Below are 27031 nucleotides of genomic sequence, written 5' to 3' on the forward strand. Positions count from 1 at the left end.
TATTCTGAGTTGTGTCCTTGGGTAAGGCACTTTACCCCCGACGTGTAGGAAGTAAACCTCGTTGAAATCTTTAGTCAATTCATTCTGCTGGCTTGCAAGTGAAGGAGGATACTCGCATAAAACAGTTTTACAGAGGGTCGAATATTGTGACTGGATAGTCGAAGAAGAAGAGAGCCTAGATATGCATAGGTTTTCTCTCGCTTTTATTCTGATTCTTTTGCGTAATTTATTCATGTGCACATCACCTCTTGATCACACTTTATACTTCCCGAAAAAGGAACTGAATGCCTGGAGCTGGATTGATAAAAACATCTGACTGTCCGAAGCATTTGACTATTTCTACTGTTACACCAGAAGGTGCTGCCACCTACAAAACTTTTCAACTGAGAATTAGTTTATTGATTTTACAACAGGCGTCTCTACTGCCTAATTGGTCGCCGAATTGTAGTTAATACCAAAGAGGGTTTTAGGAAATGACAGTACTTTCTTTGACAGTCCTCTTTGAATCAATCATTCTGGAAAACCGTTTTATTAGTTTCATAAAGCAATAGCCGAAAACGGATCTAGCTACTTTTAATTTGTTTAACGATTAATTTTCCAGTTTTTACCACCCCTTATTCACTTTCTACAACCCCGAATTTCCTTACGCTGCTAACAAATGGATGCTTCCTGCTCAATTTCACAGTGACGTTTCCGTGTACAGGTGAAATTAATTAAATACAGCCAATCCGAGGCGACAAAATCATCTGGAATACCTCATTTCATATTAATACGTAATCATGCCGCTTCTAGGCAAGAAAGACAAGAGTAAAAAGAAAAAGGATCCTTCGTTAGCTGAGGATCATCAAGGCCAAGCCAACAGTGTCGGCGATCCCCCAGGAGAAATGTCTGCGAATCAAGCCAAGTCGGCACCCAATGGTGCGGCCGCCACTGACCCATCCCAGGCTCCAGAGGGTCAGAAGTCGGTCTACAGGACCCCCAAATATCAGTTCCACTGTCAGCTGGCCCAGGGCAGTCCAACCGGAGTAATCAGCGGGTTCACGAATGTCAAACAACTTTACGAGCAAATCGCGCAGACCTTCGATTTCGATGCATCGCAGGTAAGTTAAAGGATAAAATTCTGAATTTGGTTTTTTATGTTGTTTTTGATCCTTTGGCTGTAAGCGAACCACGTGCCATGTTTTCACGTTTCAACTTCAGAGGTCTTCATGAATCTGATTTCGATGCATCACAGGTAAGCTAAAGGATAAAATTCTGAATTTGATTTTTTATGTTGTTTTTGATCCTTTGGCTGTTAGCGAACCACGTGCCATGTTTTCACGTTTCAACTTCAGAGGTCTTCATGAATCTGGACCAGGCCAGCCTGATTTGTCTAGATTGGTACCACTGCGCTCTAATCTGGTTAGATGGGGTCTTAAAAGCGGACCCTCTCTTTCGACTTTATTTCAGACGATATCCTTTAGACTACTTCTGGTCTTGCGTAGTGTGAACACGGCACTACTCAGGACTGACCAGCAGAAGTTACATCAAAGTTTCCAGATTTTGTATCTGGTTATGCATGTGCATTGACAAGAAAGAAGTCAAATGAACTCATTCATGCGCCAATGCATAACCGGATATAACATCTGGAAATTCCTTCCAACTTAGCAGACTGCAGCTTTAATTCATAGTTATATAAAGGAGCATTCAAATTCATAGGTTTGATGCTAGGCGCAGATGCACTGTTAAAAATGCTTGCGTCTTTGGGCAAATCTCCTTACTTTGTTTGCCCTATCCTTTGACCTGTTTGAGAAATAAAACTGAAATTAGGATTTTTAGAACGTAATGCTCGATGTCAGGGGCAAGAAGAAGACCGGTTCCAAGAGGACAGTATTGACAGCTGGTGAAATATTAGCGTCCAGGCCAAGAGCTGAAGAGGGGATTTTCGAGTCATCAACTACTGCACACTCTGTACATGTACATGTATAGATGGAACTTACACCTGAGTAAGAGTACAATTCAGTGTGTCACACCAGTCGTAGCACCTTTGAAAAAAACGTCTCTCAAGGAATAGGAAATTGACATTTTTAAAAATTTTTTAATTCAAAAGTCAGAATGAATTGTAATAGAATATTTTTGTCGTCTTGTGGGGCAAAACTGATAGCCTCTACCAGTTACCTTAAATATAAGGTTATGAAGGATAAACCGACACATGACATTGTACATTTTGATAATACAAGTATTGTAGTAGACTATTGTCCGTTTATACTGTAACTATTTCTTTGTAGTGCAATGTATGGCATGGCAGACATCATGCGATCAGGCCTGTGTATAGGCCTGTGTATCGTCTGCATGCCGACTGTGTATCACAGTTCGTCACTTGACTATTGAACCGTACTCACATGCGGGAATTTATTGTCAAGTGCATCAATGAAGTGCCTACAACTTTTGCATGTGTGACACAGTTCAAAATAGGCTTGGCTGGTTTATTCACTCTTATAGTGTTTATGAAGTTGACATTTAGATTTTATAAAGGTGTTTGTTCATGTTTGGCCAAGTGACTCCATCTTCTGACGGGGAGGGGGGGGGCTACTGTCCATGTGGATGCAGATCTTCACTCTGATCATTTTAGAGGGACATCATCCCTCTCATGTCCTTGGTCACCGCCAAATTGAAATATGAGTTGGTGTTGCCCCCACATGACAAGATAACTGATTATAGGTGGTTGAATAAACTGGCCAAAATAGTTCTCAAAATATCAACACACAGTTTGATATTTATCATGCGGCCCATCTGATTGATATAACTCAGTGATTTGATAAGGAAGCTGATTTAAACGTCTTCTTGAATTAGTTTTTGATTTGATTCGAGGTCAAAAGAATTGGGTTTTGTCGCCAGTGACATCATAATTAGTGGCAGATTTGCGCTATAGATGTTCAGGTCGATTCTCTGAATTGAGCAAAATGTGCAGATGGCTGATCTGTTGTTTGGCCTGAAGTTTTACATCTCATGCAAAAGGCGATGCAATGTGGGGTATATAAAGGTGTCTTGCTCAAGGACACACACTTGGCCAAGACAACTGTAATTCTTCTAAGAAGACAACCCACGACCTCCCGATTCTGGTGCTCTAAACTGATCTCCATGTTGAACAACTTACCAGTGCCATCTTCTCAGTTAACCGATTCAATACTATGAGGATTCGACCAGAGCACAGTCTCACTCAACCAGAATAAAATGTCATTCATCTAATCAGTGGTATTTTTGCCTCAGACATGTCAGACTGGACACACCCATATCGTTAACGACTCAAGTCAAGCGAGCCGGCGGTGTGACATTTACCTGTTGCATGTAGCATGTAGTCTGTTACATACAGTGTGGATGAGTATGATGAGGTTTCAACCCGGAGAGACTAAGCTACAGTATGAACGAGAACCGAGGGCAGCCACAATCTTGCGCATGCAAAGACTTTCCAGGCCAGTTGAGGGTTACAGAGTGGCACCAGCTGGGTATCGAACCCAGGACCTCCCGACATCAAACAAGGCCAATGCTTGACCGTTGTGCCACCGTGGCAGGCAGGCTCATAATCTGTTGTGTTATCTGTTGGTCATGGGTTCTACCCTCAGGAGGACCACTGCTCTTTCGTGTCAGTGTCCTTGAGTAAGGACCTGCCTTGTTTGACGATCTGAATGTAGGCCCTGTAACAATGTCAAGCACAGTGGAACGTCCCTCAGCTGACACCTCTCTATTAAGGACAACCTCTCCATTTAAAAGAACACTAGGTTTGGTCCCAAAATGGTTGTTTCCATTTTACTTCTCTAATCAGGACACCTCTTTACTAAGGACATCACTCGTCAGTCCCGAGGGTGTTCTTTTAGAGGGGTTCAACTGTATATCGGGACGTTTTGACATCATCCACCCTCTGTTGTGACTGTGTTGATTTGTGACATTGCAATTGACATATTACCTATCAATATGGCCACAGTTTGAGTGTAACTTCTCATCTGTGAGTGTGAAAGGCTTATTAAGCTCAAATTGTGGCACAAGTTGACTAAAAAGAGTATTTTACGATGGCCATTCTGTTGTTGTTTTCAACAGGTGATGAGATGTGTTACATATATTTCATTGTTTTCACATCATGTTGTTGTCACCATGCTTGTCTGTCCTTGTTGGTTACCATGACAACTATTTTCAAACCAATGATAATATGGCGAAATGCATTGTACACGACTTCTGCATGTATCAATAAACTACATGTACAATAATTGGACATGAAGTCCCTTACCTTGAAATCTAATCCAACAGTCTGTGAAAGACATAAGTGGGTGTGGCTTTGTAAAAAAAACACCAAATTAGCCTATAATATAATGTGGGGGCAGACTTCCGTTGTCATGACAATGCCAGTGTAAAATTATGAAAACAGTTTGATGCCGTTTTCTATACCTATAGATAATGTATTTTATCATTTATTATTGATTGCAAAGTCAGCTTGATCGTTTGGTGATATTCTTGAATTCATTCAAAACGTGACTTTTGATTGTCTTTGGCTATGGTTTGTGTTGAGAACTGCTAGCAATGTTCCCCCACGAGGCCCTTTGTCAAGGCGGCCCACCCTACCTTGTCAGCTCACCACCCTACCTTGCAAGAGCCACCCAACCCTGGCAGCTCTCCACCCTACATGTACCTTGGAAGGGCCACCTTACCTTGCTGTAGCATTTTGTGAAGGGGTCTATAGGGCGACCCAACCTTGTGTAACATTGACAAACTTCTTGAATTTTAAAAGGGTACCATCCGACCTTGAGAAAACCCAGTGGAGAACCCTGCTATAGGATTTGGCTTTTGAATTTGACCATTGCCAGCTAATATCAAATGAGGGATGTAAATTGCAAAAACCTGTGATTATAATTGCGCTGCTACACAAGTATGTGTTGCAAAAACGTCTCTTGTCTTCGCGTAAAACCGGTCATTGCTGGGATTGATATTTATCAAACGTGCACAGGTCTTTGCGATCATCGACTCTTGTCGCAGTAGGCACCTGCATTGACCATTTCAAACAACAAGCGATTATCGTGGCATGCAATTTAAATCGCGTAGCACCAATTTCAATCTTAACATTTGTGTGGCACCTAACACATGTTGTGCTCATAATGGTCATCAATCATGGTGTCGAGGTTAATGTGGACAATGAATATTAGAACCTCTATATTTAGGACACCCTGGTGACTGACATATGCTGCACTTAATAAAGAAGTGTCCTGATTACAGAGGTATAAAGATTGAATGAAAACAACCCACTGGGACCACAAGCAATGTGTTTAGTCTCCGCTAAAAGTGGTTCCACTGCATTCATATTTCTGTCAAACATGAATTTACTGAACAATAGTCAGGATCCTCACTGGGGCAAGTGGCATGTTGGCCCAGAGACAAAAACAAACGAGTTGTGCGTAGTTGTGTATGCATTCAACACTGACTCCTCCCTCTTCCCCCATCATACATGCGATATGTACTAGATGTATGTGCATCGCATAATGATGAATCATTAGGTATTGATCTTTGGCTAACATAGTAAATTTGAAGTCAAGCGTGTACATACATACACCAGTCTAGCCTTTGGGCGGAATTTAAAACTGGTTGTATTCAGATAACCAACTGCCCACTCACCAATTCTGTTTCGAATAACTGAAGACGCAGTTTATAGAGAAAATGAAATGAGTATTGTCTGCTTCAAAGGTTGTCATCAACCAAGAACATGAATAAGCTTTTTAAAAAGGCCTGCACCGTGCATGTTCACATATTTTTGTGGTCTCAAATTTCCATCGCACTTTTGAACAGCAACCAACATTGAACAATGCTGTCCTCAACAGAGAGGTGTCCTGATTAGAGAGGTCAAATTGAATGGAAACAACCAATTTGGGACCGAAACTAGTGTCCTTAAAATAGAGAGGTGTCCGCTAAGGGAGGTTCCACTGTATATGAAAATGTGCCCTCATCCTGTAGTCGTCGTCGTGGCCCAAACCCATACCCCATGATAAAAAAAGCGACGAGGCCCAGCATTCAACGTGTTGCCCGTGTTTAATACCACAAAAAGTTCCAGAGAAGGGATGTTTGCTTGTCTTGTCTTGTGTGTCAAGATGATGTTGAACAGGGGTTTGGATGTTCTTAAAAACTCCTTTCCAATGCTAGGGGTTTGGTATTTGTGGGGCCAAGTTTCAATGTTGGTCACTATTATGTAGGTCGGTCTCTGCTCTGATCACAACCTTGCAATGTAATTTGCATTTTTGCCTGCAGCACTGTTCTGGTGGTCTGCATTGATAGTTATACTGTGTGTTTTTGCCCCAGGTTGTTTCTGTAAGAAATATGATGTCTTGTCAGACACAATCGATCAGATATAGTGCGTTGGGTAGCACTACACAAAATATTACGTGTAGGCCTGCCTAAAATAGGCTGAGATTTGGGAAAATTTGCCAGTGCTCCACTTCAATAAATCTTTATTTCTAACTAAGTCAAAGGACTCAAAGGGCAGAGACCTCCTTAACCACTGGATCATGCTGCTCATCCTCAGGATGACAACAAGTTGAGATTGTGTTGGACAAGGTTCTGTCCTATGTCTCTAAACTTGATAGTGACATTTACATACTGTAAATGTAAGTTTAGGCAGACAAAGTCTTTTTGCAGAAATAAAGAATGTTGATGGAAATTTCGTAACCCGCAATAAAATATGGGGAAAATTCGAATTTTTTTCAAATTTGTCCACAATGGAGAGGCAGTTCAGGACAGGTTCCTGCAATCTCCTTTGGCTAAGTTTGTCATAGGCAGGTATTGCATTAGGTCAAGTGACTTAGCTGATCATCACTATTTTAGTGAGTTTCCATGGAAACGTGTTGATTTCTCTCTGCAGTATATTTGTGATATGCATTGATTGATAATGTGATTGTCTATCATGAGATTATCACCCCTCAAAAACAACAAAACTCGCTCTTGCAATTGGCAAATAATTGACCTGTTCCAGGGCTTTTCACGTAATGCTTCTGTCAATGCGTGTATTCATATGGCAAAGCATCTGAATTTTAGCTCGACATCAGGTCGCGACAGTCAGAATCGGCAAGTGATCACCCCTTGCCTTGACCTATCCCGCTTGTTAAAAAATTCAAAATTTGTGATTGTTCAATGGTGTTCATTGGTTCAATGTCTGGTACTGTTGATCACAAACCTAAAACTGCGCATAAAATGGCCGTCTTTCAATTGTGAAAAGAACCATGTTACTGTGACATCTGGACTCTCGACAGTTGAATACACAATGAGACGGGATGTCAATACTCATGGTAACCTGCCAGCGGAAGATTTAAAATTGTGCATATTTCTTCGCTTAAAAACAGTAAACAGTTGAACCTCCCTTGGTGCACCTCTGTTTGCAAGACACCCTGTATATGGGACAGTGTTTTTGGCCTGAGTGGGTTGTTTCTGTATAATCCTGCAGCATACCATCCTGAACCTCATGGTCTTATCGTCCCTTTAAACATACTTTCTAGGCAGAGCTCATAAGATGCAAAAGCTTGGTGGTCAAGATGGCAGCGTATATACCCCTTTTAACAACAGCATGTTGTGAGTCTCAAAGGTATCTTAAATTTTTTGGAGAGGGTCTATTGTTAAGACATGTAATAGCAAGCCAGCGAGATCTGCATGACATCACTGAGATCAGAGACCTGTTAGCCAATTTGGCATGAAACATGCATTCCAGACACTTGGGCCCTTATCTCGTCATGGGTTCGATTCTCGGACATCAGTTCACCTGCCCATGTGAAGAAGTTGGCAACTTTCTTAGGCAGCTGATAAGAGTTCCACCAACTCTTATCAATCTATAGCTGCGCTTACACCACGAAATATTGGTGGACCAATTGCATGTACACCACCACATTGCCGCGACAAATTGGTTCGGCAATCCATTGCCGATACAAATTGCCGGGCGAATTTGTCCCACCAAGCTTGATGGTCCAAATTCGCCAGGCTTGTTAAAAGCTCGGCTTTGTCGTGGTGTACGCGCAAATGGTTGGCAATTAGCTAGTAAGATGGTTCGGCTCCAGGCGGCGTTTTCGAAATGGAGCTTTCTGCTTATTGTTTGCGCGCCATCTGTAGCCGGATTTTATAACTAGCTGCAGCGCTGGTGTACGCGCTTGGTGGATTTTCGATGGTGCGGCATTGGTTCGCGAACCAAGATTGGTGGTCCATTTTCAGGTGGTGTACGTGCGGCTTATATCACTTTTGAGAAATGGTTTGACTTCTTTGTAGTTTTCAGCTGAGCACTCAGAGGGGCGGGGCTATTTTTGTAACAAATTGTTGACAAAGTTTTCATCTCTTATCTTTTCAGATTATGTTCTGCACCCTGAATACACACAAAGTAGACATGAACAAACTCCTTGGAGGCCAGATAGCATTGGACGATCTTATATTTGCTCACATAAAGGAACAACCCAAAGAAATTGAAATTAACAAGGCGGAAGATGCGCTTGGCCTAACGATTACCGACAATGGCGCTGGTTACGCATTCATAAAAAAAATTCGGGAAGGTAGCATTATGCATAAAATACCGGAGGTGAAAGTCGGTGATCACATTGAAAAAATTAACGGAAAGAGTGTGGTGCCTTGTCGGCATTATGAAGTTGCCAGGATGTTAAAGGAAATACCACGAGGAAGTATCTTTACTATTCGATTAGTTGAGCCGAAGAAATCTGAAATGGGTGAGGATTGGCTTTTTATTGTTATTTCTATACTAATTGTTTTTCTAGTACAGCCAGTCAGTGACCATGCTGATTTTTTTGTTGGCACTCGGCATCAATCCTAATGTTTCCTCCTTCGCCGCCAGTCAGATCTGAAAGATCAGGCGTCAGGACGACTGTTGATACGTCATTGTTGTCCCTCGCATCTAGGAAAATGTTTATACTAATTATCCTTGAAAATTGAGAGATGGATTACAAACCCTTTTTCCTGAGCGGATGCATTGTTTGTACATCTCTTGATCAATTCATATCATGTATTTCCACTTCTTATAAAATTTTACTCTAGTGGTATCAGTTAAAGAATGTACAACTAATAATTGTCTAAATCCATCACTGAGTGACTAAATCTGTGAGGCGCATGGCATAGCCTGCTGGTCAACAGTGCTGGCTACCACACACCCTGGCCCCGGTTGGATCCTGGGAAGAATCGGGGATTGTATTTCTGGATGAAGCAGCATGGCTTGGGGAATTTCTCGCTCTTCACAGGGTTGGCAAAAGTCTCAACCAAGTGAGAATCATGAGTATGCTTGCATGGACTCGGTTAGAAGCACCCTGCTAGATGCTGGTAAAGGCACCAATATCATCGTGGACAATGAAGCTCAAATTCTGGTGTTCTCAAACTCGTCATTTTCTCCATTCCGTTTCAGTGAACATAGGTCTGCCGAACCGAGGGGGCAAGAAAAAGGGTGGAGGAGTAAAAACTGGCAAAGCCACGATTAGATTGAAGGCCTCGGGTGTGGAAGAGGTGAGATTTTCTTTGAATTTCGATGGGTTCTAGATGAAAAGTTGCATATTGCGTTCATGGTTGAGTCCACCATGCTCACGGTCAGATGGTATGTCAGCCTTTGTCCTTGAGATAGGACAATTGCAGCCACTTGTCTAGCTGGGGCACATCAGTTAAGGATCGAGTCGTGTTTGACGATGAGATGCCGGGTGTGGGTCAACATATCATAGTGTCTGTTTTCTAAAGGAAGAAGAACTAAGGGTCAATTCATCGGGCTAAGTCGAGTTGTTTGGTAACCCTTTTGCCTCTGTGCTGTTGTTAAAACATGTTAAAAACACTTCTTTTTGTGTTACATCACTTCCTTGCTTGCATTTATCTGTGGAACCTTCCTTAGCAGACATCTCTCTATCAAGCACACCCTCTCTATTAAGGACACCCTATTCGGTCCCAAATTGGTTATATACATTCAATTTGACCTCTCTAATCAGGACACCTCTCTGAAGCTACATCACTTGTCAGTTCCGAGGGTGTCCCTAATAGAGAGGTTTTGCTGTACTTTCTAAATGAGACTTTCCCGTTGATTCATGCTGTCATGTCAAATCTTGCAGGCACAGCGTGATGTACGTATATTTAGGCCTATTTGGTGGAATTGACTTCATTTTCATAAACTTGTTTCATTCAGTAATTTTGATATTTCCTTTGTTATTTTTTGATACTTTTGAATACTTTGAATACTTTGAATTTTTCCTTTATCACTTTTAATAGTTGGGTCAGTTTTGAAATGAAAGGATAGTGTGGTCTTTGATTAGAAATGAATTGGAAGACATTTTTAATTCTTTTGGAAACCAAATATATCTTCATCGGCTATTAGGGATGGGTGGCTGGCCATCATTTTTTCGACTTCTGGTTTGGGCCATCTCATTTTGGCTTGTCATGCACAAATTAGCCAGATTTCTTTCTTTGCCAGGTGTGTCAAAGAACATAAATCACTATTGGCATTTTGTAGACATGGTAAATGTTTGAAGTGGTTTTGGGAGTTGTTCGACAACGAAAAATGGCTGGAAGGAGTTCAGCTACAAAAAATAGCTCAAAGGAGCAGAAAAGCATGATTAAAGATTGATGTCGACGTAACAGAGACATCACAATGATTACGATGATCACAAGTCGGATGTTTCTACAAAAAATCCATAAACAGAAAAAATCCATTATATGACCTGATAACATGTGATAGTGTGAATTAGTGCATTGAAATGTTCTTTGTTCGATGGATGAAATCCCCATGTATGTTCTAAAAATATTATTCTCAAGTAACTTCCCCTGATTTCTTCTATAAAACTTCCTTGTTGAAAATGCCATTAACCTATAAAATATAGCGAAAGTGAACAGCCCTAGTCCAATCAAAGCCAGATTTCTCTTTGAAATTATTCTGAAACATGTTCTGTCAGGTGGATATTTTGAATGGTGAACCCGAGTCAGGATGGATCCCTGTTTTGCGATATTAAGCTAAACTTGCAAAATTGTGCCCTATCTTTTGTAATCAAGAGTGGTCCGTTCCACTCGGTCAGGAAAACGTGCACCTGACTGCATTAGTGTGTGCACTTGCCACCCCTTCATATCATATAAAAAGTCATTAGACTTGTCACTGTATCATTGCCAACAGTGCCTATAGTTGCGCGTACACCGCGAAATATTGGTGGACCAATTGCACGTACACCGCCACATTGCCGCGACAAATTTGTTCGGCAATCCATTGCCGGTACAAATTGCCGGGCCCGACTTGTTAAAAGCTTGGCTTTGTCGTGGTGTACGCGCTAATGGATCGGCAATTAGCTAGTTAGACGGTTCGGCGACAGGCGGCGCTTTCGAAATGGCGCTTTCTGCTTATTGTTTGCGCGCCATCTGTTGCCGGATTTTATAACTAGCTGCAGCGCTGGTGTACGCCCTTGGTGGATTTTCGATGGTGCAGCATTGGTTCGCGAACCAAGATTGGTGGTCCATTTTCAGGTGGTGTACGTGCGGCTTATGTTGTTGTGGGTCTGTTGGGCCTAGATGTTACATCATCAACAAAAATTCGCCATTTTGATCCCTGCAGACGCTATAATTTATAATTTTATAATTTGTCTTTTCTATTGCATTCTTATTTCAAAAATCTCCTTCTGTTGCCAGGGCGTGGTAAATGAGGCTGAGGAAGTAGCTGTGAATAAGATTGATCTTCTACTCGAGACGTTCCTGGGGGTTGCCGATAATGATTTAGGTAAGGATGATAAATTTCTCTTCTAGCTGCTGGTGTATACTGGAAAACCCGGAAATATTCGCTGCCGTAGAGGCCCTTACACCAGGTGGCAGTAGGGGCTGTTCATTTACAGGACATATGCACAATTTTTCAATTTTTTGGGACTCCCTGCTTCCCTTCTACAAATGCGTACCCTTGACCTTGTAAGCATGCGTATGCGAGAACCCAGACTCTCACCTGCAAACATAAGCAAAAAATTCATCAGTCCATACTGTTGTGTGCAGTCAATGGCACAGCTGATGTGGCCATGCTGCATAATAAAAAACAATCAGATTTCCTTTTGTGCAAATGAAATGTGATAACATTTGAAATCGATAAACTTAAGGAGCCTCATGGCCTAGTGGTTTACACTGCTGGCCACCACGCAATAGGGCCCGGGTTCGATCCCGGGGAGAACCCAGTATCGTATGTCTGGATGAACCGGCGTGGCTTTCAAGGAACTAAAATTCCTGGCTCTTCACAGTCCTTCGAATGAGACTCAAAACCGAGGTTCCTTGTACCTGGTGTCTATGCCAGGGCAAGCTAAGACCCCACCAAGTGAGAAACATGAGTAGCTTGCGTGGACTCTATCTCTCTCGCCAAAGTCGGACCACTAGGCCAATAAACCCAATTGGCGCCTAACCGTAGTGGCACGCAGGATACGCTCATCCCGCCTTGGAGGAGGATTACTCCTAGGAGAATGACCCCTCCAAGTGCAGAGCGAACGCTGAAGAAGAAGAAGAAGAAATCAACTGTTATAGATTCTAACCAGAACGTCTTATCAATGCTCTTCTTGCGTCAGCTTGAATATAACGATCAACCGTTTCTCAACCAAGTGCTTATATATTTCAATCATCTTTTCAGCTCGTTGTATTTATGAAATGGGAGACAAGGTCGACGACATTGACAACAACCCCTCTGAATTTGTCACGGCCATTGATGACGCGTTTGAGGACTTTGGATTTACGGAGGAATTTATATTTGACGCTTGGGCAGCGATAAAAGAGGCACGAAAAGAAGCGAGGAACCCTAGTAAGAATGTCGTGGATATCAACGAACAATTTTGAGGATAATGAACAATTCTTTTAGACTGGTATCCACGGTGTGCAGCCTTTCTACCCAACCGGTCAGAAATGGGATCATCTGCTTTAGTGCAGTTCGCACTGACTGGTTGGGATGATTCACTTGTTATAGGGGTGTTAGGTAATCATTGGGGCAGTTGTGGGTTCCGGTTTGGGGTTGATTGCGGAGCATCCAACACTCAAACCAGGTATATGTTCATACTATCTAATCTGAATCGGGCCTGATGTGCAAAAAATGTTCAGAGCTATATGTATCGTCAAAATGAGTCGGACACATCCTCAAGATTGCAATGAGCAGGAATTACTGCGGGGGTTTTACAATTACAAAGTTATCAGATGTTTAAGGTAAGGTGGTACATTTATAGGCCTGGTACAATTATAGCCTTGTGTGCATTATTGTATACTGCCAGCTGTTCTCTCTGCTGCGGGCTATAATTGTACCACTTTACCTTACATTCTGACGACCTTTCTTGGATTCAACAGTAAATGAACACAAAAATTCTACTGAGTATTTTTGCACATCTTGTGATGTGTCTCTGTAATGAAAAATACATTCTGTGACTGTACATACTGGTGGCCGTCAGGAGATGCACTTCATCTTAGCCCTTCGAAGCCCGATCACGACTTTTGTCGACAAAGAAAAACCTCTCCGTTTGCCCGATCACGACTATAGTCGCGAAAACCTACTCAGCAACCCTTCACATAAAACTCTACAGCTTTGTGCAACTGAGGTATTCAGAATGACAACTTTGGTTACGTAGTGCGTTAGCTGAGCATGAATTTCATCATATAAAGTTTTCCAGGGTGAAAATTTGAGTTATGTGAATATTTCTATAAAAATATCAAGGTGATGTAACCAAGTTTCATATAAGGTTTTCCAGGGTAAAAATTTGAGTAATGTGAGTATTTTGGCATCATAGGTGATGTAAACAACATTACGGAAACTCGGGCTTCATAGAGAGGTATCTCTTTGGAAACTCGGGCCCCAGAGGGTTAATAAAAAGGAGGCAACATTCCTTCTAAACCTACCTTGTCACAACAGGCCCGGAACGGGTGAACATTATAAAAATATTATAATCATGTAGCAATCATGAACATTGTAAGAGCACAAAATTTCGGTTACCGGTACAAAAACCTGTACAAGCACGAGACAATTTTTTAATTCACACAGGAATTTGTAAAATTGTTTACGTTGACCTATTTCCGCCTGACCACGTTTCTGTCCGAAGCAACTGCTTTCACTTTTTAAAGGGATATGTCGTTCGAATTTAATCATTGGTCAGGAAAACAGAATGTGGTTTAAATACGCAATTCCGTAGTGCAGTTGTCATGCATGCTAATTTGATGAAACCTGGTATGTATAGTATTTGTACATCTGTCTACACAACAGCAATGATGAAATTTATGTTGAGTGCGTATTTGACGCAATTGAATATTTTCAAATTCAATTACAAATTACAAATTTTTAGCAAACGGTATAGGCCTTTAAATGTTACCATCGATCACAGTCATTGTACATAATTTCATTGGTAGTTCGGGTGGAAAATAACCTGTGTCGAGACAAACCACGATGAATTAGTCTCGCCTCTGTTCATTTTCATCTTGTGGTGTCGCTCTGTTAAGAGAGAATATGGCTGTACCTGGGACAGGCTTAATTAGGTTTTGGGAACACCTATGTCTAACCTGGTTTTGGACCCATTATCATCTCTTTGTTTGTGTTTAGACTGTATGTCTCGGGTTTTTACTGCAGTTGTGGCAGGCCTGAGGAGAGAAATTCATTGTGGAACGATATTGTGAAAACCTCCTTCAATATCCCTGCCTAATAAAGCTCAACTAAAAGTGACTGAAGTATATAATTTCAAAATGACACATAATCACAAATATGTGACCCACCACGGCAAAATCAGTCGCATGTCGCATAGGAGATGAGCCTAAAATGATACCTGGACATAATAAAAGAAATTGATATACTCAGATTTCACAAAAGGCAGACAATAGTGAAATGAACAACCAGTCCGTCTCAACCTGTCAAGCTCGAAGTGACATGCGACTCATTTTGCCATGGCGGGTCACATATGTAGTTTTATGGCTCTCTGATAAATGATAACAGAGGTATAAGCCAAAAACCAAAAGAATACTGTGAAAGTGCGTCACAGTCAAATTGTGACAACACTTGTACTTTTATGAGTTGAGTCACAGAGGATCCGGTCCCTGACGTCACTTACACTCGGTGACATCACACAAGTTCTTTTCCGTATGGGGCTTGTAACTCTATTGATATTCGTCACATACAAATAAAACTTACATATACATTGGAACCTCCCTTAGCGGACACCTCTCTGTTAAGGACACTTGTATTGGTCCCAAATTGGTTTTTACCATTCAATTTGACCTCTCTAATCAGGACACCTCTCTATTAAGGAGAGTATTTGATAGTCCCTTCGGTGCCCTTAATAGAGAGATTCTACTGTATATGTCATCAGAACTTTACGGTCTGTAAATTTATTTGTTGGAGGCGATTGTAAATTCTGTTTTAGTTGAGCTTTAAGGTGGACATATGAAAAATTTGAAGAAGACGGCAATTTTATTGTGTCCAGCTATCGTGTTTGTTATGTCGATTTCAAGAAGTTGATATAAATTTGATCAACAGGGAAATGTTGTGCAATGACTTTAAAGAAAATAATGGGTTTCCGCATCACAAATAACTATTTACGAAGACAAATTCTTTGTATTTGTGCATTCAATATGTTCGATTTCAAAGAATTTGTATTTTGTATTTGTAACTTTGGTGAGTGATGCGGAAAATGACCAATGTGACTAATAGACGATTTTCAGCGATCACTGCAGAGGGTTTCCATTCGATTTGTGGCTGATAACGTGGGAAATAGTCTGTACAGGGTTGTCTATGTTTTTTGTGGTATCGCTGGCTGCCTGTAGTTAGCATATAAGCAATTTAGTTGGTTGAAGGGCACCTGTACAAATGGTCTTTATTTACATGTATTAATATGTGAAACAGACGCACCAAATGGCTAAATAGCGTCAAGATCCGAGATAGGAGCTGTCCAGGCAGTGTGAATGCGTGAAGTCGGAGTTTTGGGACGCCTTACTTGTCTTTGGAAATCAGGATATGGTCTCAGCTGCCGGTAATTTCAAGGCTGTGGTGCAGGTATATTTAGGAAAATTCTGTCACGCCCCAATCCAGATTCCTTCAGTGCATACATATACTTCCAATGGACAGCCCTATTTGGTGATACTTCGTTCTTCTGTGTGTAAATAATGATTCCTAGATGGTAGAAAAATCTCAGAGCCGCTCAATATTTATTCATTAGTAAGTGGTACCAGACCAATTGGCCTTGCAAGAAATGTGCAGAAGTTACATTTATTTCAAGTGTGACTGCATCCTCCTTGCGCATGACCAAAACTCGAACTAAATCTTTGGTTGTTCAGTCCCTGCTTGTATTGGCTGCCATCGACTCTGAATGGCCTGGACTATGAGGCCTTTAGGAGACCTTTAGGGTCTCCAGTCATGTGAAAGTTTGTGACATGGTGAAAAAAATATAGTTAATATTTTGGTTGCAGAAGTTTTACTTTAAGTGATATAAGTTTTTTGTAATTTTATCCCCAAAGTGAGTGTGAATCTGTCAGCCACCGCCATTTTCAGTCAAATTTACACTGCGTGATCACAATGTATAATGTATAGTAACTTTCGAACATTGTCTCTAATGCCGGCAGAGAGAATGTACTTTAGAGAATGGTGTGACTGTGGATTGTTTATAAGCCATGTTCTTCTGAATATCAGGTCATGAGGTCAGATCTTGTCCACGTGTGCCCAAAGGTAAATCTTAGCATATCAGATAAAAAAAATCTCAATTATTCTAAAAAAAGAACTCATAAAACCAAGTGCCTACCGCATAATGTCTTACAGTTTGTACTGTCTTAGAAGTGTCAACTGAAATCAGATCTGCTGATATGGTCTGCCAAAACTTTCTTATTGGGTCTGTTTAAGATTTTACAGAATAATAAAATTTTCAAGTTATATAGATAGATTCTCGTACCGAATGCCAGGTTAAACAAGGCTGTTGTAAGCATGGATATAGATTTCAAGTTGCATTTTGCTGACTGCATCATGCATGGCAATAAATCTGATTTCTGGATTCAAGCAATTTACTGTTCCTTTAAGACCACTTTTCTACGAGACCTTTAGCAACGTTATTCGGTTGGCTATGGTTTTCTACAGCGTCATACGCAGCGATGACCTGACACTTGGTTTGGACCATGTGTCGTAGTTGTGTCATGACGACATCAGACGGAAATTTTGGTGCCGTAGTGTACGTCACCGCCAATCAACCGAAGTATCGGTCTACTATGGTGAAGTGATTGATGTTGCTTTGGGTCATATGGTCATATGTCTGGAGGCTCTTCAGGTCATATGTCTGCAGGCTCATTAGGTCATATGTCTGGAGGCTCATTAGGTCATATGTCTGCAGGCTCATTAGGTCATATGTCTGCAGGCTCATCAGGTCATATGTCTGGAGGCTCATTAGGTCATATGTCTGCAGGCTCATCAGGTCATATGTCTGGAGGCTCATTAGGTCATATGTCTGGAGGCTCATTAGGTCATATGTCTGGAGAATCTTATCTCAGAATGTCGATCTGTTAGAGGATAATTTTTTGTTAAAGTGTCATAGATTATGTTATCTGTTTACACAAGGAGTTTCATTTACATCTTTTTCTCAATCCATCCACCTCTTCAATCTGTCCAGGATCACACATTCCACTTGTTAACTATTTATAGATTGTGTAAATATTGATATATCTAGCTCCTGAGCATGAAAAGATGAATTTTTTGCTTGATCAAGTTCACTTCGTATGTATAATTTTCTGTCTGAAGAGTTAGGGACAAAACATACCCTTCTAGCTAACTGTCTCTAGGTTGCTTAGGCTGTGTCTTAGCCATGCAGACCTCTCGATTCTGTCGATGATATTTATTTACAGATTTTGCAAATTGCAAAAATTAAGAGATGCGCAAATTTTGCGCTTCAGAGTACTGGAATCACATCAGTGAATCAAAGCTTCATGTGTACATGTAACATTTCGTTATGTTTTATTGTTACCACGTCCATTTTGGTATTTATATTTCTGTAACATTCCACCCATGAAACGTCCTGTTTTAGAAGGAAAAAAACATCCGCCCAGCATCGCCTACGTTAAGATGGGTTAGTTATAATATTCATAATTATCACACATGTGTACTTAGTATTTATGTTTTTGTTTCCTGTTAGTCTGTAAAATAAGTATTTAAAAAATGTATCGTGTTCTGTCGGCGAGATTTGTGTGGAGGGAGAATCTAAACCTCTTCCGTTTGAACCAAATGGCATGATACGGATCTAGATACCACTTAGGCTGTTGCCAGGTTACTAAAGATTGATGTTTTTTCAGTTGTTCTTACTAATTGATATTGTACCCTCGGTATAGGGGAGCATGTCAGAATGACTTTGAAGCCAAAATACCAGCACTGTTGGTCTGGGGGAGAGGCATGATGTGTTTGTCTTATTAATTTTGTTGGCATCGGCTGATAAAATCTTATCAAAAGTTCAAGAAGCTCACTACTATTGAGATTGTTAAAAAAAATACATTTGGCATTCATTAGAATGTTATCCCTGTAAACATGATGCCAATATGCTGCTACCTTTATTCTCCATCTTATGTTTTGTTTCTTTCATTGAACTCAACTACTTTACTTCTGGAACTACATTATGTTTAATTCATTTTAAACTTATGAAAACTTATTTTGAATTTGATACGCCGAGTGTGCTCAAAATTTGTTGATGCCAGAAGACAGTCTTGTCTGATGGTCTTTCTAGAGTTTGGAGGGGTCGTGGGAGAGATGAACAGTATTCTTTTTTTAGCCTCAAGATAAATTTAACATGCTCTCAAAGCCTACCAGTACATGTAGTTATCATAGGCCATTCTACACCTCCCTTTATACATGCACATTTGGGTGAAAGATCTGTTTTCTTATAACCATTAGTTGCCTATGTTATATTCAAAAATTGGCACTGATACAATTTCCTTGTGATATTACGTATGCTATATAAGGTTATTGGTATTGCATGTCAAGAGTTTTGTTGCAAAATGCATAAACTATAATCCATTTTCACAACAATTGTCGACCTGTTTTCAACAGAAAAAGACACCCCATCACATTGAAGCATTTGCTTCAGTGGTCTCTACAGGGTGGCCCAGAATTATGTTCCCTCACACAATGGATACACAATAGAATTCTATTGTCCAAAGGAAAATAATTCTGGGCCACCCTGTAGTTTGTTATTACTGCCGAGTCACAATTTCAAGGTCAATTGTGCTTTGTAACATAAACCCTTGTGTTTTATTACCAGCTGTTATTGTTTTGCCAATTTCACAACATTCCAACTATTTCAGTATTACCACATTTTTCCGCGCACTGCTTCAGGGAATTTGTGATTGTAGTTCGCTGCAGTCTATCAGATTTAGGTGAAACTTGAATTAGAGATTTGTTAGGAATTTTGATTGGAAGTGTTTGTTGCAATGTACAATGTAGCACTCAATGGCGCAGCAGTCAATGTCCATCTCTTTGCCCCCGCCCCTACTCAGATGATTGACACTGCATTTTTTTCTAGGGTCCATACTTGACACTTATTCACCCAGGAATTAAAATGAGATCATCTGGGGTTTGTCCTCAAGTTCTTCACTGATTACAAGTATCTTTCTTTTAAAATTAATGAAGAAGTCAATTTTTTTCTGGGGAAAAAACTGTTTTAGAAATTTGAAATTATTTGATTTCAAATATTTGAAATTATTTGATTAGCATGAACATTTTAGGTCTTTAGTGGCCAGCTATCCCTTTTGTGAAAGAAGACGGAAATTTAATTGATGCTGTCAGTTAACAATCAGAATATGCTTTGATATAGAAGGATTTGATCGTCTGTAGTGAAATTTAATAAGAATTTCTGATAAGTTGTTGACAGTGCTTCAAACTTGGCTGATGGTATTTATTTCAGCATGATTTAGTTTTAAAACTAGGTTTAACAGCAACATGCCTGTTCTGTGGTAAAATTGTATAGTATGTAGTTTAGCTCCAGAACACAAAAAAAATCACAATAAATGGAAAATCACTCTTCAAATTCAATTTCTATTTGTGACTGCCTTGTGCAATGAATGCTGAGCCAATCTTATGCATTAACATTGTATAGAAATCAACTCTCAATTTTGTGTTTGTGAAATAAATACTTGAATGTATATTGTATCAGATTTCCTCTTTGTCTGTTATGGAAAAGATTTCTTCTGTATTTTCTGATAAAAGAAGTCGAGACACCCCTGAAGACCCCTCTTTGCAGCTTCCACACTGTGGCATGGCAATGCCAGGACTCCCAAGGAGCCTTGCTCAGACTTTCAAAGTGATGATGCAACTCACCTTTCAACACTTGAGCTGTACTAGTTAAAATGTATGATTTTGGATCTCTCCCGTACTTGCAACTGTATCATCTAAAACATTAGACCGGCACTGGCCCAGTACAACAAGTAGGACAGGATCGGGAATTGGCCTCGAACGGTAGTGTTTCATTCGCCTGGCCAAAAGTAAACAATCTTACCACATCAATTGTTTCCGAGTGTTGCCTAACATCACAACTTGCCAAATGCACAGCGATCGACAGATTCGGAAAAAAATAGGACATGCAGCTCGTAAACGTCTGGTCATTGCTAAAAATTGCGCCATGATAGTCTGGCCATCCTCCCAACAGCTATCCTGATAAAACAGCTCCTCACACGGGCGTTACATAGTTAATACATTACAGAGCCGGACCCTCCGTCTGCCCAGTGGGCTAAATTGCGTATGGCTGAAATTCCTGGCCCTTTTTCGAGGCTGCACATAGGCACAATGTAGAGTGTAGCGGATTGCACCTATTTTACTGGGCTACTCAAACATGTCCTGGTATAGCCTTGCCACAGTGAGGACGCCATCAGTTAAAAGTATTGTCCACAGAGGGCCATTGAACTGGTCAGCTGTGAAGTGGAGCCTGCATAACTTGAGTGCTCGGAGGGTTGCCATAAACATCTTGGTTTGGAACCAGCTCAAAAGAGCAACCACCCACTACAAGAGTCTCGTTAGGTCTGTTGTAGGAAACCTGTACATACATACCCTGCTACCCAATTGCAGATAATATCTACACATTTGCCCAGTTCAAGGAAAAATCGAGGGAAAAAAGGAGAAAAACACAAGAAATGATGATGGCTCTGCCATTTTAAACGCTCCTGTCCTCTCGATCGATCCACTGGTCCAGTAACACGTCATCTGGAAATTGCCACAGACTGCCGATCATGATTCTTGATCAAGCCAGGGTGATTGCGCAATACTTTCAGATTGCGGATTCACATTAAATAATAGCTTTTATCTCCGGTTTTATTCTAAAGAAATCAAAGTCATTTGCCGAATACCAAATAGGAAATTAATCAAACCACAAAGTTTCGCTCTCTGACCTTTATTCATTATATACAAGTAATACATGTACTATCACATTGGAACATGACTTTGCATCACATGGTTGGAGAGAGGTGTCGGGAATAACATCAGCACTGTCAAGGCGAATATGAGACTTGGTCACAATCAGCGTCTTCGGTCACAATCAGCGTCTTCGGTCGCAATTAGCTGCCTCAGAGGCTGTACATTTTCTCGCAACAAGCACAAAAGGAACATTTCAGCAAAAGTATTTCGATTTGGGTGTTGAACTAACAGATGAACACAATATTATTTAGTTGGAGGGCTCCAACAACACATTTCTTTTGGACACCAATGGCAGATGTTTTCTGTTCCCAGCACATGTTAGCTCGGCAAGTTGGAAGGCCTGCCCGATTCTCGGCAATCTGGGGAATTGATTCTCCAGGCTGCTCACTCGGCTGATATTTTCACATTTTAACAGATCTGTGACTTGTACTAAAAAAAAAAGGTTTTTTACCTCATTTTGGAGTGATGTCATCCATTACAGCTCATTGCATAAGTTAGCAATACATACATTTTGGATAAAATCCCACTTTATGCAACTGAACTTATCATCAGAAAGTGCGCCTATTTACAATCCTACTACTCATCTTTGTGACAAAAAAGTCCACAGGCATATGCCTCATCTGACAGTCCAGCTCCTGCATTTCAACGGTGCTTATCCAGTCCCTTTTCCTTGCAATTTGCATAAAAAGTCCAATCTCAAAGTCTGTTTCACCGGGAAATGAACACCCTTTTCTATCAAAGTTCAAGAAATTTTTTCTCGGCATCCCAATTTTATCTCCGTCCAGTAATATTGATAACAGCACCTTTTTCTGCCAAAGCTTTCAAGATTCTTGCAATGTTTTTACAGTCATCTGAAAGAGAGAATAAGTGATATAAGGTAACTACAGTGGAACCTCCCTTAGTGGACACCTCTCTACCATGGACAACTTCTCTATTAAGGCCACTAGTTTTTGTCCCAAAGTTGTGGTTTCCATTCAAATTGACCTCTACAATCAGGACACCTCTCAATTAAAGACAGCACTTGTCAGTCCGGAGGGTGTTCATAATAGAGAGGTTCTACTGTACATGTATATTTTTATTCAGGTATCTTCAGAATTACTGATGACGCAGCTGAAAGTGTTTACAAACAGTGCTAGTTGTAGTAATCCTAAAAGTAGAAATAGAACTCTGAATTTGCTTCATACATTTCATTAGAGACCTTTGGCAAGACACTTTACCCATTAGCTCAGTATCCCCATATTCAAAGTTACCAAGCATGGTTGGATTGGCAATCATGCCATAAATCGAACATCTATCCTTTTTACAGGAAGTGGCAGCCGTGTTAAGTGATTCCTCTGACAAGAACGACTACTTTACTTTACATTACCTCATGGAAAATACAGATTGTTCACTATAGTGTCACCCCTAATGAAAGGGCCAGTCAGATCTGGCTTTAGAGACATTCTCCGATTTCAAACTCCTATCTCGAATACCAGGAGCCTGCTGGTGACGAGAAGACTGTTTGGACCTATATTTTTCTTGCTGGACATTAGGCAACCGTCCACATTGAAAAGAACTACCAACAGTGCTCTAATCTTCCACCTTGCCAGATGCCAGGAACCACTGGGCCATCGGGATCGGTTTTTTAGGTACAAGTATTCGTTTACGCTCACCTATTCCACTATGATGCCTGCCCTGGTGTTCAAGCTTAAGATCCTTGAGCATGCCCATCATATCCCTCTTCGGGTAATGCTTCATGGTATCGGCAAATACCTGAAAGATACACCAGCTCTGTCATAACAATACTGTCAAACACCAAATTTTTGAAAGCGTCTAATCGGCCTTTCAGTTACTTGTTCACATACATGTTTAGGTCAAATAATGATTAAACACACACGCAATGTTTTCTGATGGAACCAGGGGAGAATTGAAGTGTATGAATACAGTCTATAAATACAAGGTACACTATACTGATGTCATATCGGTGTATATAAAGCATTCTGATTAAGTGTCAGAAAATGTTTGTGACACAACGTCAATCAGCTGATTATCCAATCCTCGTGTGGTAGGCCATAGGAAGGGTACATTTAGGATGAAGACTGAACTGGCCCGGGAGTCTACTTAATGGGAGTCTATAGGCAGCAGAGAGGTAGGTCAGATAAAGTTACACAAAGTCGCCCATAGGGGTCGCCCCTATTTCACAGTTCATCGAAATTATTTAGGCTTGCTTGCTTGGACGAGGAATAGATTTATTACTGTTTCAAATATAACCCCGAGTTCTCTAACTGTGCCTATTAGTCACCTGAGCATATCAGTCACCTGGAGTACTCAGGCTGCCAAAACCCTATATATCATGATGATTTGTGCATAAAGAACTCATTTATTGGTAGCCACACGGTTTTAAATTAATTGATTGATACAGAAAAACGTTTCAGATATGTATAAATGTACAAAATTAAGTTACATGAAAGTGTTCCCATATCAAAACACTTTATGCTGAACATCTAAACCTACCCTCTTTATATTCACCCACCGGCGAAAATATTTGGCGACGTTGAGGTTGAAATACTGTTCTTGGCTTGGTAACCTGAAATGATTTGAAGACAGTAAACCATTCTGCCACCTAGATTTACCAACCCTACACGGTAGGAGGTACATTGCCATTCTCCAAGCAGATTGAAGGATAGTCTCTCTGTCAACACAGATTTCCATTACACTCTGTAGTCACAGGCGTGTGAAGATACCAAATTAACAAATCAATTAGCGATCTTCTTCTTCATCTTCTTCATTCAACATTGGCCATCATACTTTTAAGTCTGCAGCAGTCAGAGAGACAGTGGTAGAGGCAAGTTCGGCCTTGAATTCTGAAATCCATTTGCCACATCTTGCCTCATCAGGCTCAGAAGCTGGGGCAATACTGCTGTAAGTGGGCTGGCACAGAGGTCTAGTGCAATTAGAGTACCATCAGCCTTCCACGTGCAGAAGAGGCTTGGTGCATGACCATTGACTGAGGACATCACTACAGTTCACATACTGATGTCTTCTGGCCACCATCGCCAAAGGAATGATTAATATTTTCTGTTTTTTTTCAGAAAAACTCTGAGATTTCAACTCTTGTGGACTGGCCTCAACAACTTCCAGACAAACTTACATAGTTTTCAAATCCCAGTCACCACAGGTGACAAAGGCTGATGTCTTCTGGCCACCATCGCCAAAGGAATGTGCCACCATCCATGCATCAAAGTCCTTTAAAGGCAAAACAGACATTTTATTAAAACTGACATACATGCATAAAACCCCCAGCAGCCAAATCAGAAAATACAAACGCCTGACCATCGAACGACTAACAGCACTTCAAGTATGACAGACACCCATTGGCTAGCCCCACTGACTACATGAACGACAAGTCTACAAATGGCACTTCTTTGGTTTCAGGCATCGATACCAGCAATGACAATCAGATTCAGATTGTTACCTTGAGTACATCCTCTACATGCTGCTGGCCATCCACCATGTCTTGAACAATACCAGTCAGCTGGAAGTATAACAAACTATAGATTCATGCACTTGATTGGGAACAACGTTTACATGACCTAGTGTTGGCCGTCGTCACGTCACCATGCATTTTACATTACTGTAACGTGACGTGACGTGACGTTTTCGTAAACGTTGGTCCCAATCAAGTGCATGGATCTATAGTTATGGATCCGAAAAGGTTCCTCAGCTTGGTTTAATGTAGTCAAAAGGTTCTATTATCACAAGCAAAGTCAATGTTTTTCAAATTTCATCTTTCCCCTACTTGATCATTCCTGATCGTCCACATATTGTAATATAATTTTGACATTTCCCTTAAATGCCATTCTCAATGATTCCCTGCTTCAGTTAAATAGCAGGGCTTACCTCAGTACAAAATGGAGTAAGCATTTTGTTGACTCGTGGTTGTACATACTGGTGGAACTGGTCTTCCACTTCAAATGTTTGAGCATTTACTTTGAGGACTGGGAACTCGATTATTTCCTAAAAAAGAAAATATAATGATGAGATTTTCTTGTGTAATACTGGAACCTAATTTACTCCTTAATGAGCCATTTTTCATGAACAACACAAATCACTGCTAAAGTAGCCAATGACAGTGAGTGTGCATCTTCCCAAAGACTACCTGCAGTGCAGGAGCTCTGATCAAATGACCTGGTTCACCAAATTTAAATGCGTCACCCGGCAAAATACCAATGAAATAATGAGGTTCTGGCAACATATAACAGTCAGTCAAGGACGTCTCAATGTTCCAAGTCTTCAGAGCTCCTTAGTCTGGAGTCGGGCGCTGAAATTAGCCTGCATTACATGCACTATACTACATGTAAATCAACTGTTTCAGTTCATATGCCCCTTTGTTCTGCAATCAGCCTAGACCAATCTCGCCACTCCCTTGTCTGGCATTCTGCAGACGTCATAGGCATGATGTTCGCAGATGAATAAATGATACAAAACTAAAAAAATCAGCGCAAAACAGTCCACAAGTGTTTAATGAGTAGTCTTTGTAATGCATTGCGTACATTTGAGCATTTTAGTTGACGAATGTCAGTGACACTGACGGACAGTCCAAATCATAATTGTCATCCCTAAATGCGTGTCATTGACGCGCTAACGCTACCCAGCGCATAGGTCGTGCGTAGTTTACACGAATCATAGAGAGATGAGCACGTCACTGCAGGTGCGTCATTGACGTGCAACTCGTCGCGCAAGTTGCGCGTCAATGAGGTGAAGTAGGATGGACGTCATTTGTGATATGGACTGTACTTGGCCCGAACAATTACTTGAGGTATAAGCCTTTCATTCTTTTGACATGTTGCCTCAAAATCCAAAACAAGAAAGTAATCAAATGGCTGTGGCTTCACTGCTGCCATCTTTTCCTGCTTGACAAGGCGATAAACAAGCTTAAAAGCGGATCGTGTGCTTGTGAAAGATGTAGAATATCGAGTGATCGTCCTTGAAAACAGTTGACAATTCCACATAAAATGCATTCAACACACGTCAAATTCAAAACGAAACAAAAAACAAAAATCCGGAAGTGAAAGTTGAAAAATTTCGTGAATGGAACACCACCGCACTGCCATTTTTAATCTTAAACCAAGCTAAGCATTTATTCAATAAATTGAAGCTTTTAAACTCTTTGAATGAATAATTCTACAGACAAATGTAATTAAATTTAAATATATTTTGTGACTGTAGGTTAAAAATTTACTGCATGTGTATGAATTTCAATTTCCAAGTATTTATCTAACAACATCTAAACAAGGCTATTAGCAGATCAGGATAAAGATCAAGATGGCGACAAGTTTTGTATAATTTTGTGTTGAGAAAATTTACCTCATTTGAGGTCAAATTTACAGTCGGTAAGTTTATATTTAGTTATTTTAGTAAGTTTGGCCACATTCTAGGTTTATGTGCTACGCTTAAAAGTGATAATCTGACCTGTTGAGTGTGGTTCAAAGGCATACGGGGACCGAATTTGCCAGCCAAAATTTAGACATTTCGTGCCAGCTGATTTGTAAACAGAACACCTCTTTCAGCTGATGAGTACGAGTGTGATGTTCTCCTGCAGCCTACTCTGATGCTTATCTTGTTTTCAGAAAAACATGTGTAAACAATATTGTCTTCTGTGTGATGCATTGCTTTTATCTA

At 40.6% G+C, this 27031-nt stretch overlaps 3 protein-coding genes across 9 annotated transcripts in view; 2 read left to right on the forward strand and 1 right to left on the reverse strand.

Moving 5' to 3' along the window:
* Window positions 1–622: 622 nt before the first annotated feature.
* On the forward strand, window positions 623–20113 carry LOC135486320 (PDZ domain-containing protein GIPC1-like). Of its 2 annotated transcripts, XR_010446686.1 has the most exons (6): window positions 623–1100; window positions 8342–8711; window positions 9398–9495; window positions 11641–11728; window positions 12611–17228; window positions 17445–20113. XR_010446686.1 is itself a non-coding variant. In XM_064769025.1 (5 exons), exons 1-5 carry the CDS (start codon window positions 780–782, stop codon window positions 12811–12813), a joined length of 1080 nt encoding a protein of 359 aa, XP_064625095.1. In that variant the 5' UTR covers window positions 623–779; the 3' UTR covers window positions 12814–20113. The 2 variants fall into 2 exon arrangements, 1 of the variants encoding a protein (XP_064625095.1); XM_064769025.1 differs by having other exon boundaries at window positions 12611–20113.
* Window positions 20114–21357: 1244 nt separating this feature from the next.
* Window positions 21358–26398, reverse strand: LOC135486210 (ERI1 exoribonuclease 3-like). 2 transcript variants are annotated; one of them, XM_064768866.1, is made up of 7 exons: window positions 26164–26398; window positions 25250–25366; window positions 24825–24884; window positions 24501–24595; window positions 23864–23936; window positions 23023–23122; window positions 21358–22221 (listed from the first exon to the last, which is right to left on the reverse strand). In XM_064768866.1, the coding sequence occupies exons 1-7, from the start codon at window positions 26368–26370 to the stop codon at window positions 22142–22144; spliced, it is 732 nt and encodes a 243-aa protein (XP_064624936.1). In that variant the 5' UTR covers window positions 26371–26398; the 3' UTR covers window positions 21358–22141. The 2 variants fall into 2 exon arrangements, with proteins under 2 accessions (XP_064624936.1, XP_064624937.1); XM_064768867.1 differs by lacking the exon at window positions 25250–25366.
* A 265-nt stretch (window positions 26399–26663) lies between these two features.
* LOC135486328 (zinc finger FYVE domain-containing protein 9-like) overlaps window positions 26664–27031 on the forward strand; it is a 35600-nt gene continuing 35232 nt past the window's right edge. For all 5 annotated transcript variants that reach the window (XM_064769034.1, XM_064769033.1, XM_064769036.1 and 2 more), the window contains exon 1: window positions 26664–26742. The gene's annotated coding sequence lies outside the window, so the exon portion shown is untranslated. The remainder of the gene's footprint in view (window positions 26743–27031) is intronic.

The sequence above is a fragment of the Lineus longissimus genome, chromosome 4, assembly GCF_910592395.1.
Source record: "Lineus longissimus chromosome 4, tnLinLong1.2, whole genome shotgun sequence".
Classification (NCBI taxonomy): Eukaryota; Metazoa; Nemertea; class Pilidiophora; order Heteronemertea; family Lineidae; genus Lineus; species Lineus longissimus.

What these genes read in the sequence shown, in the direction of transcription:
- LOC135486210 (XM_064768866.1), bottom strand. Translation starts at nt 26,370, where the DNA reads ATGCATTTTATGTGGAATTGTCAACTGTTTTCAAGGACGATCACTCGA. An exon ending in TTACTCCATTTTGTACTGAG is followed by an intron (nt 24,885 to 25,249) that starts GTAAGCCCTGCT and finishes TTATACTTCCAG; the next exon opens with CTGACTGGTATTGTTCAAGA. An exon ending in ATGTAGAGGATGTACTCAAG is followed by an intron (nt 24,596 to 24,824) that starts GTAACAATCTGA and finishes TTGCCTTTAAAG; the next exon opens with GACTTTGATGCATGGATGGT.
- LOC135486320 (XM_064769025.1), top strand. Translation starts at nt 780, where the DNA reads ATGCCGCTTCTAGGCAAGAAAGACAAGAGTAAAAAGAAAAAGGATCCT. An exon ending in GCCGAAGAAATCTGAAATGG is followed by an intron (nt 8,712 to 9,397) that starts GTGAGGATTGGC and finishes ATTCCGTTTCAG; the next exon opens with TGAACATAGGTCTGCCGAAC. An exon ending in AGGCCTCGGGTGTGGAAGAG is followed by an intron (nt 9,496 to 11,640) that starts GTGAGATTTTCT and finishes TTCTGTTGCCAG; the next exon opens with GGCGTGGTAAATGAGGCTGA.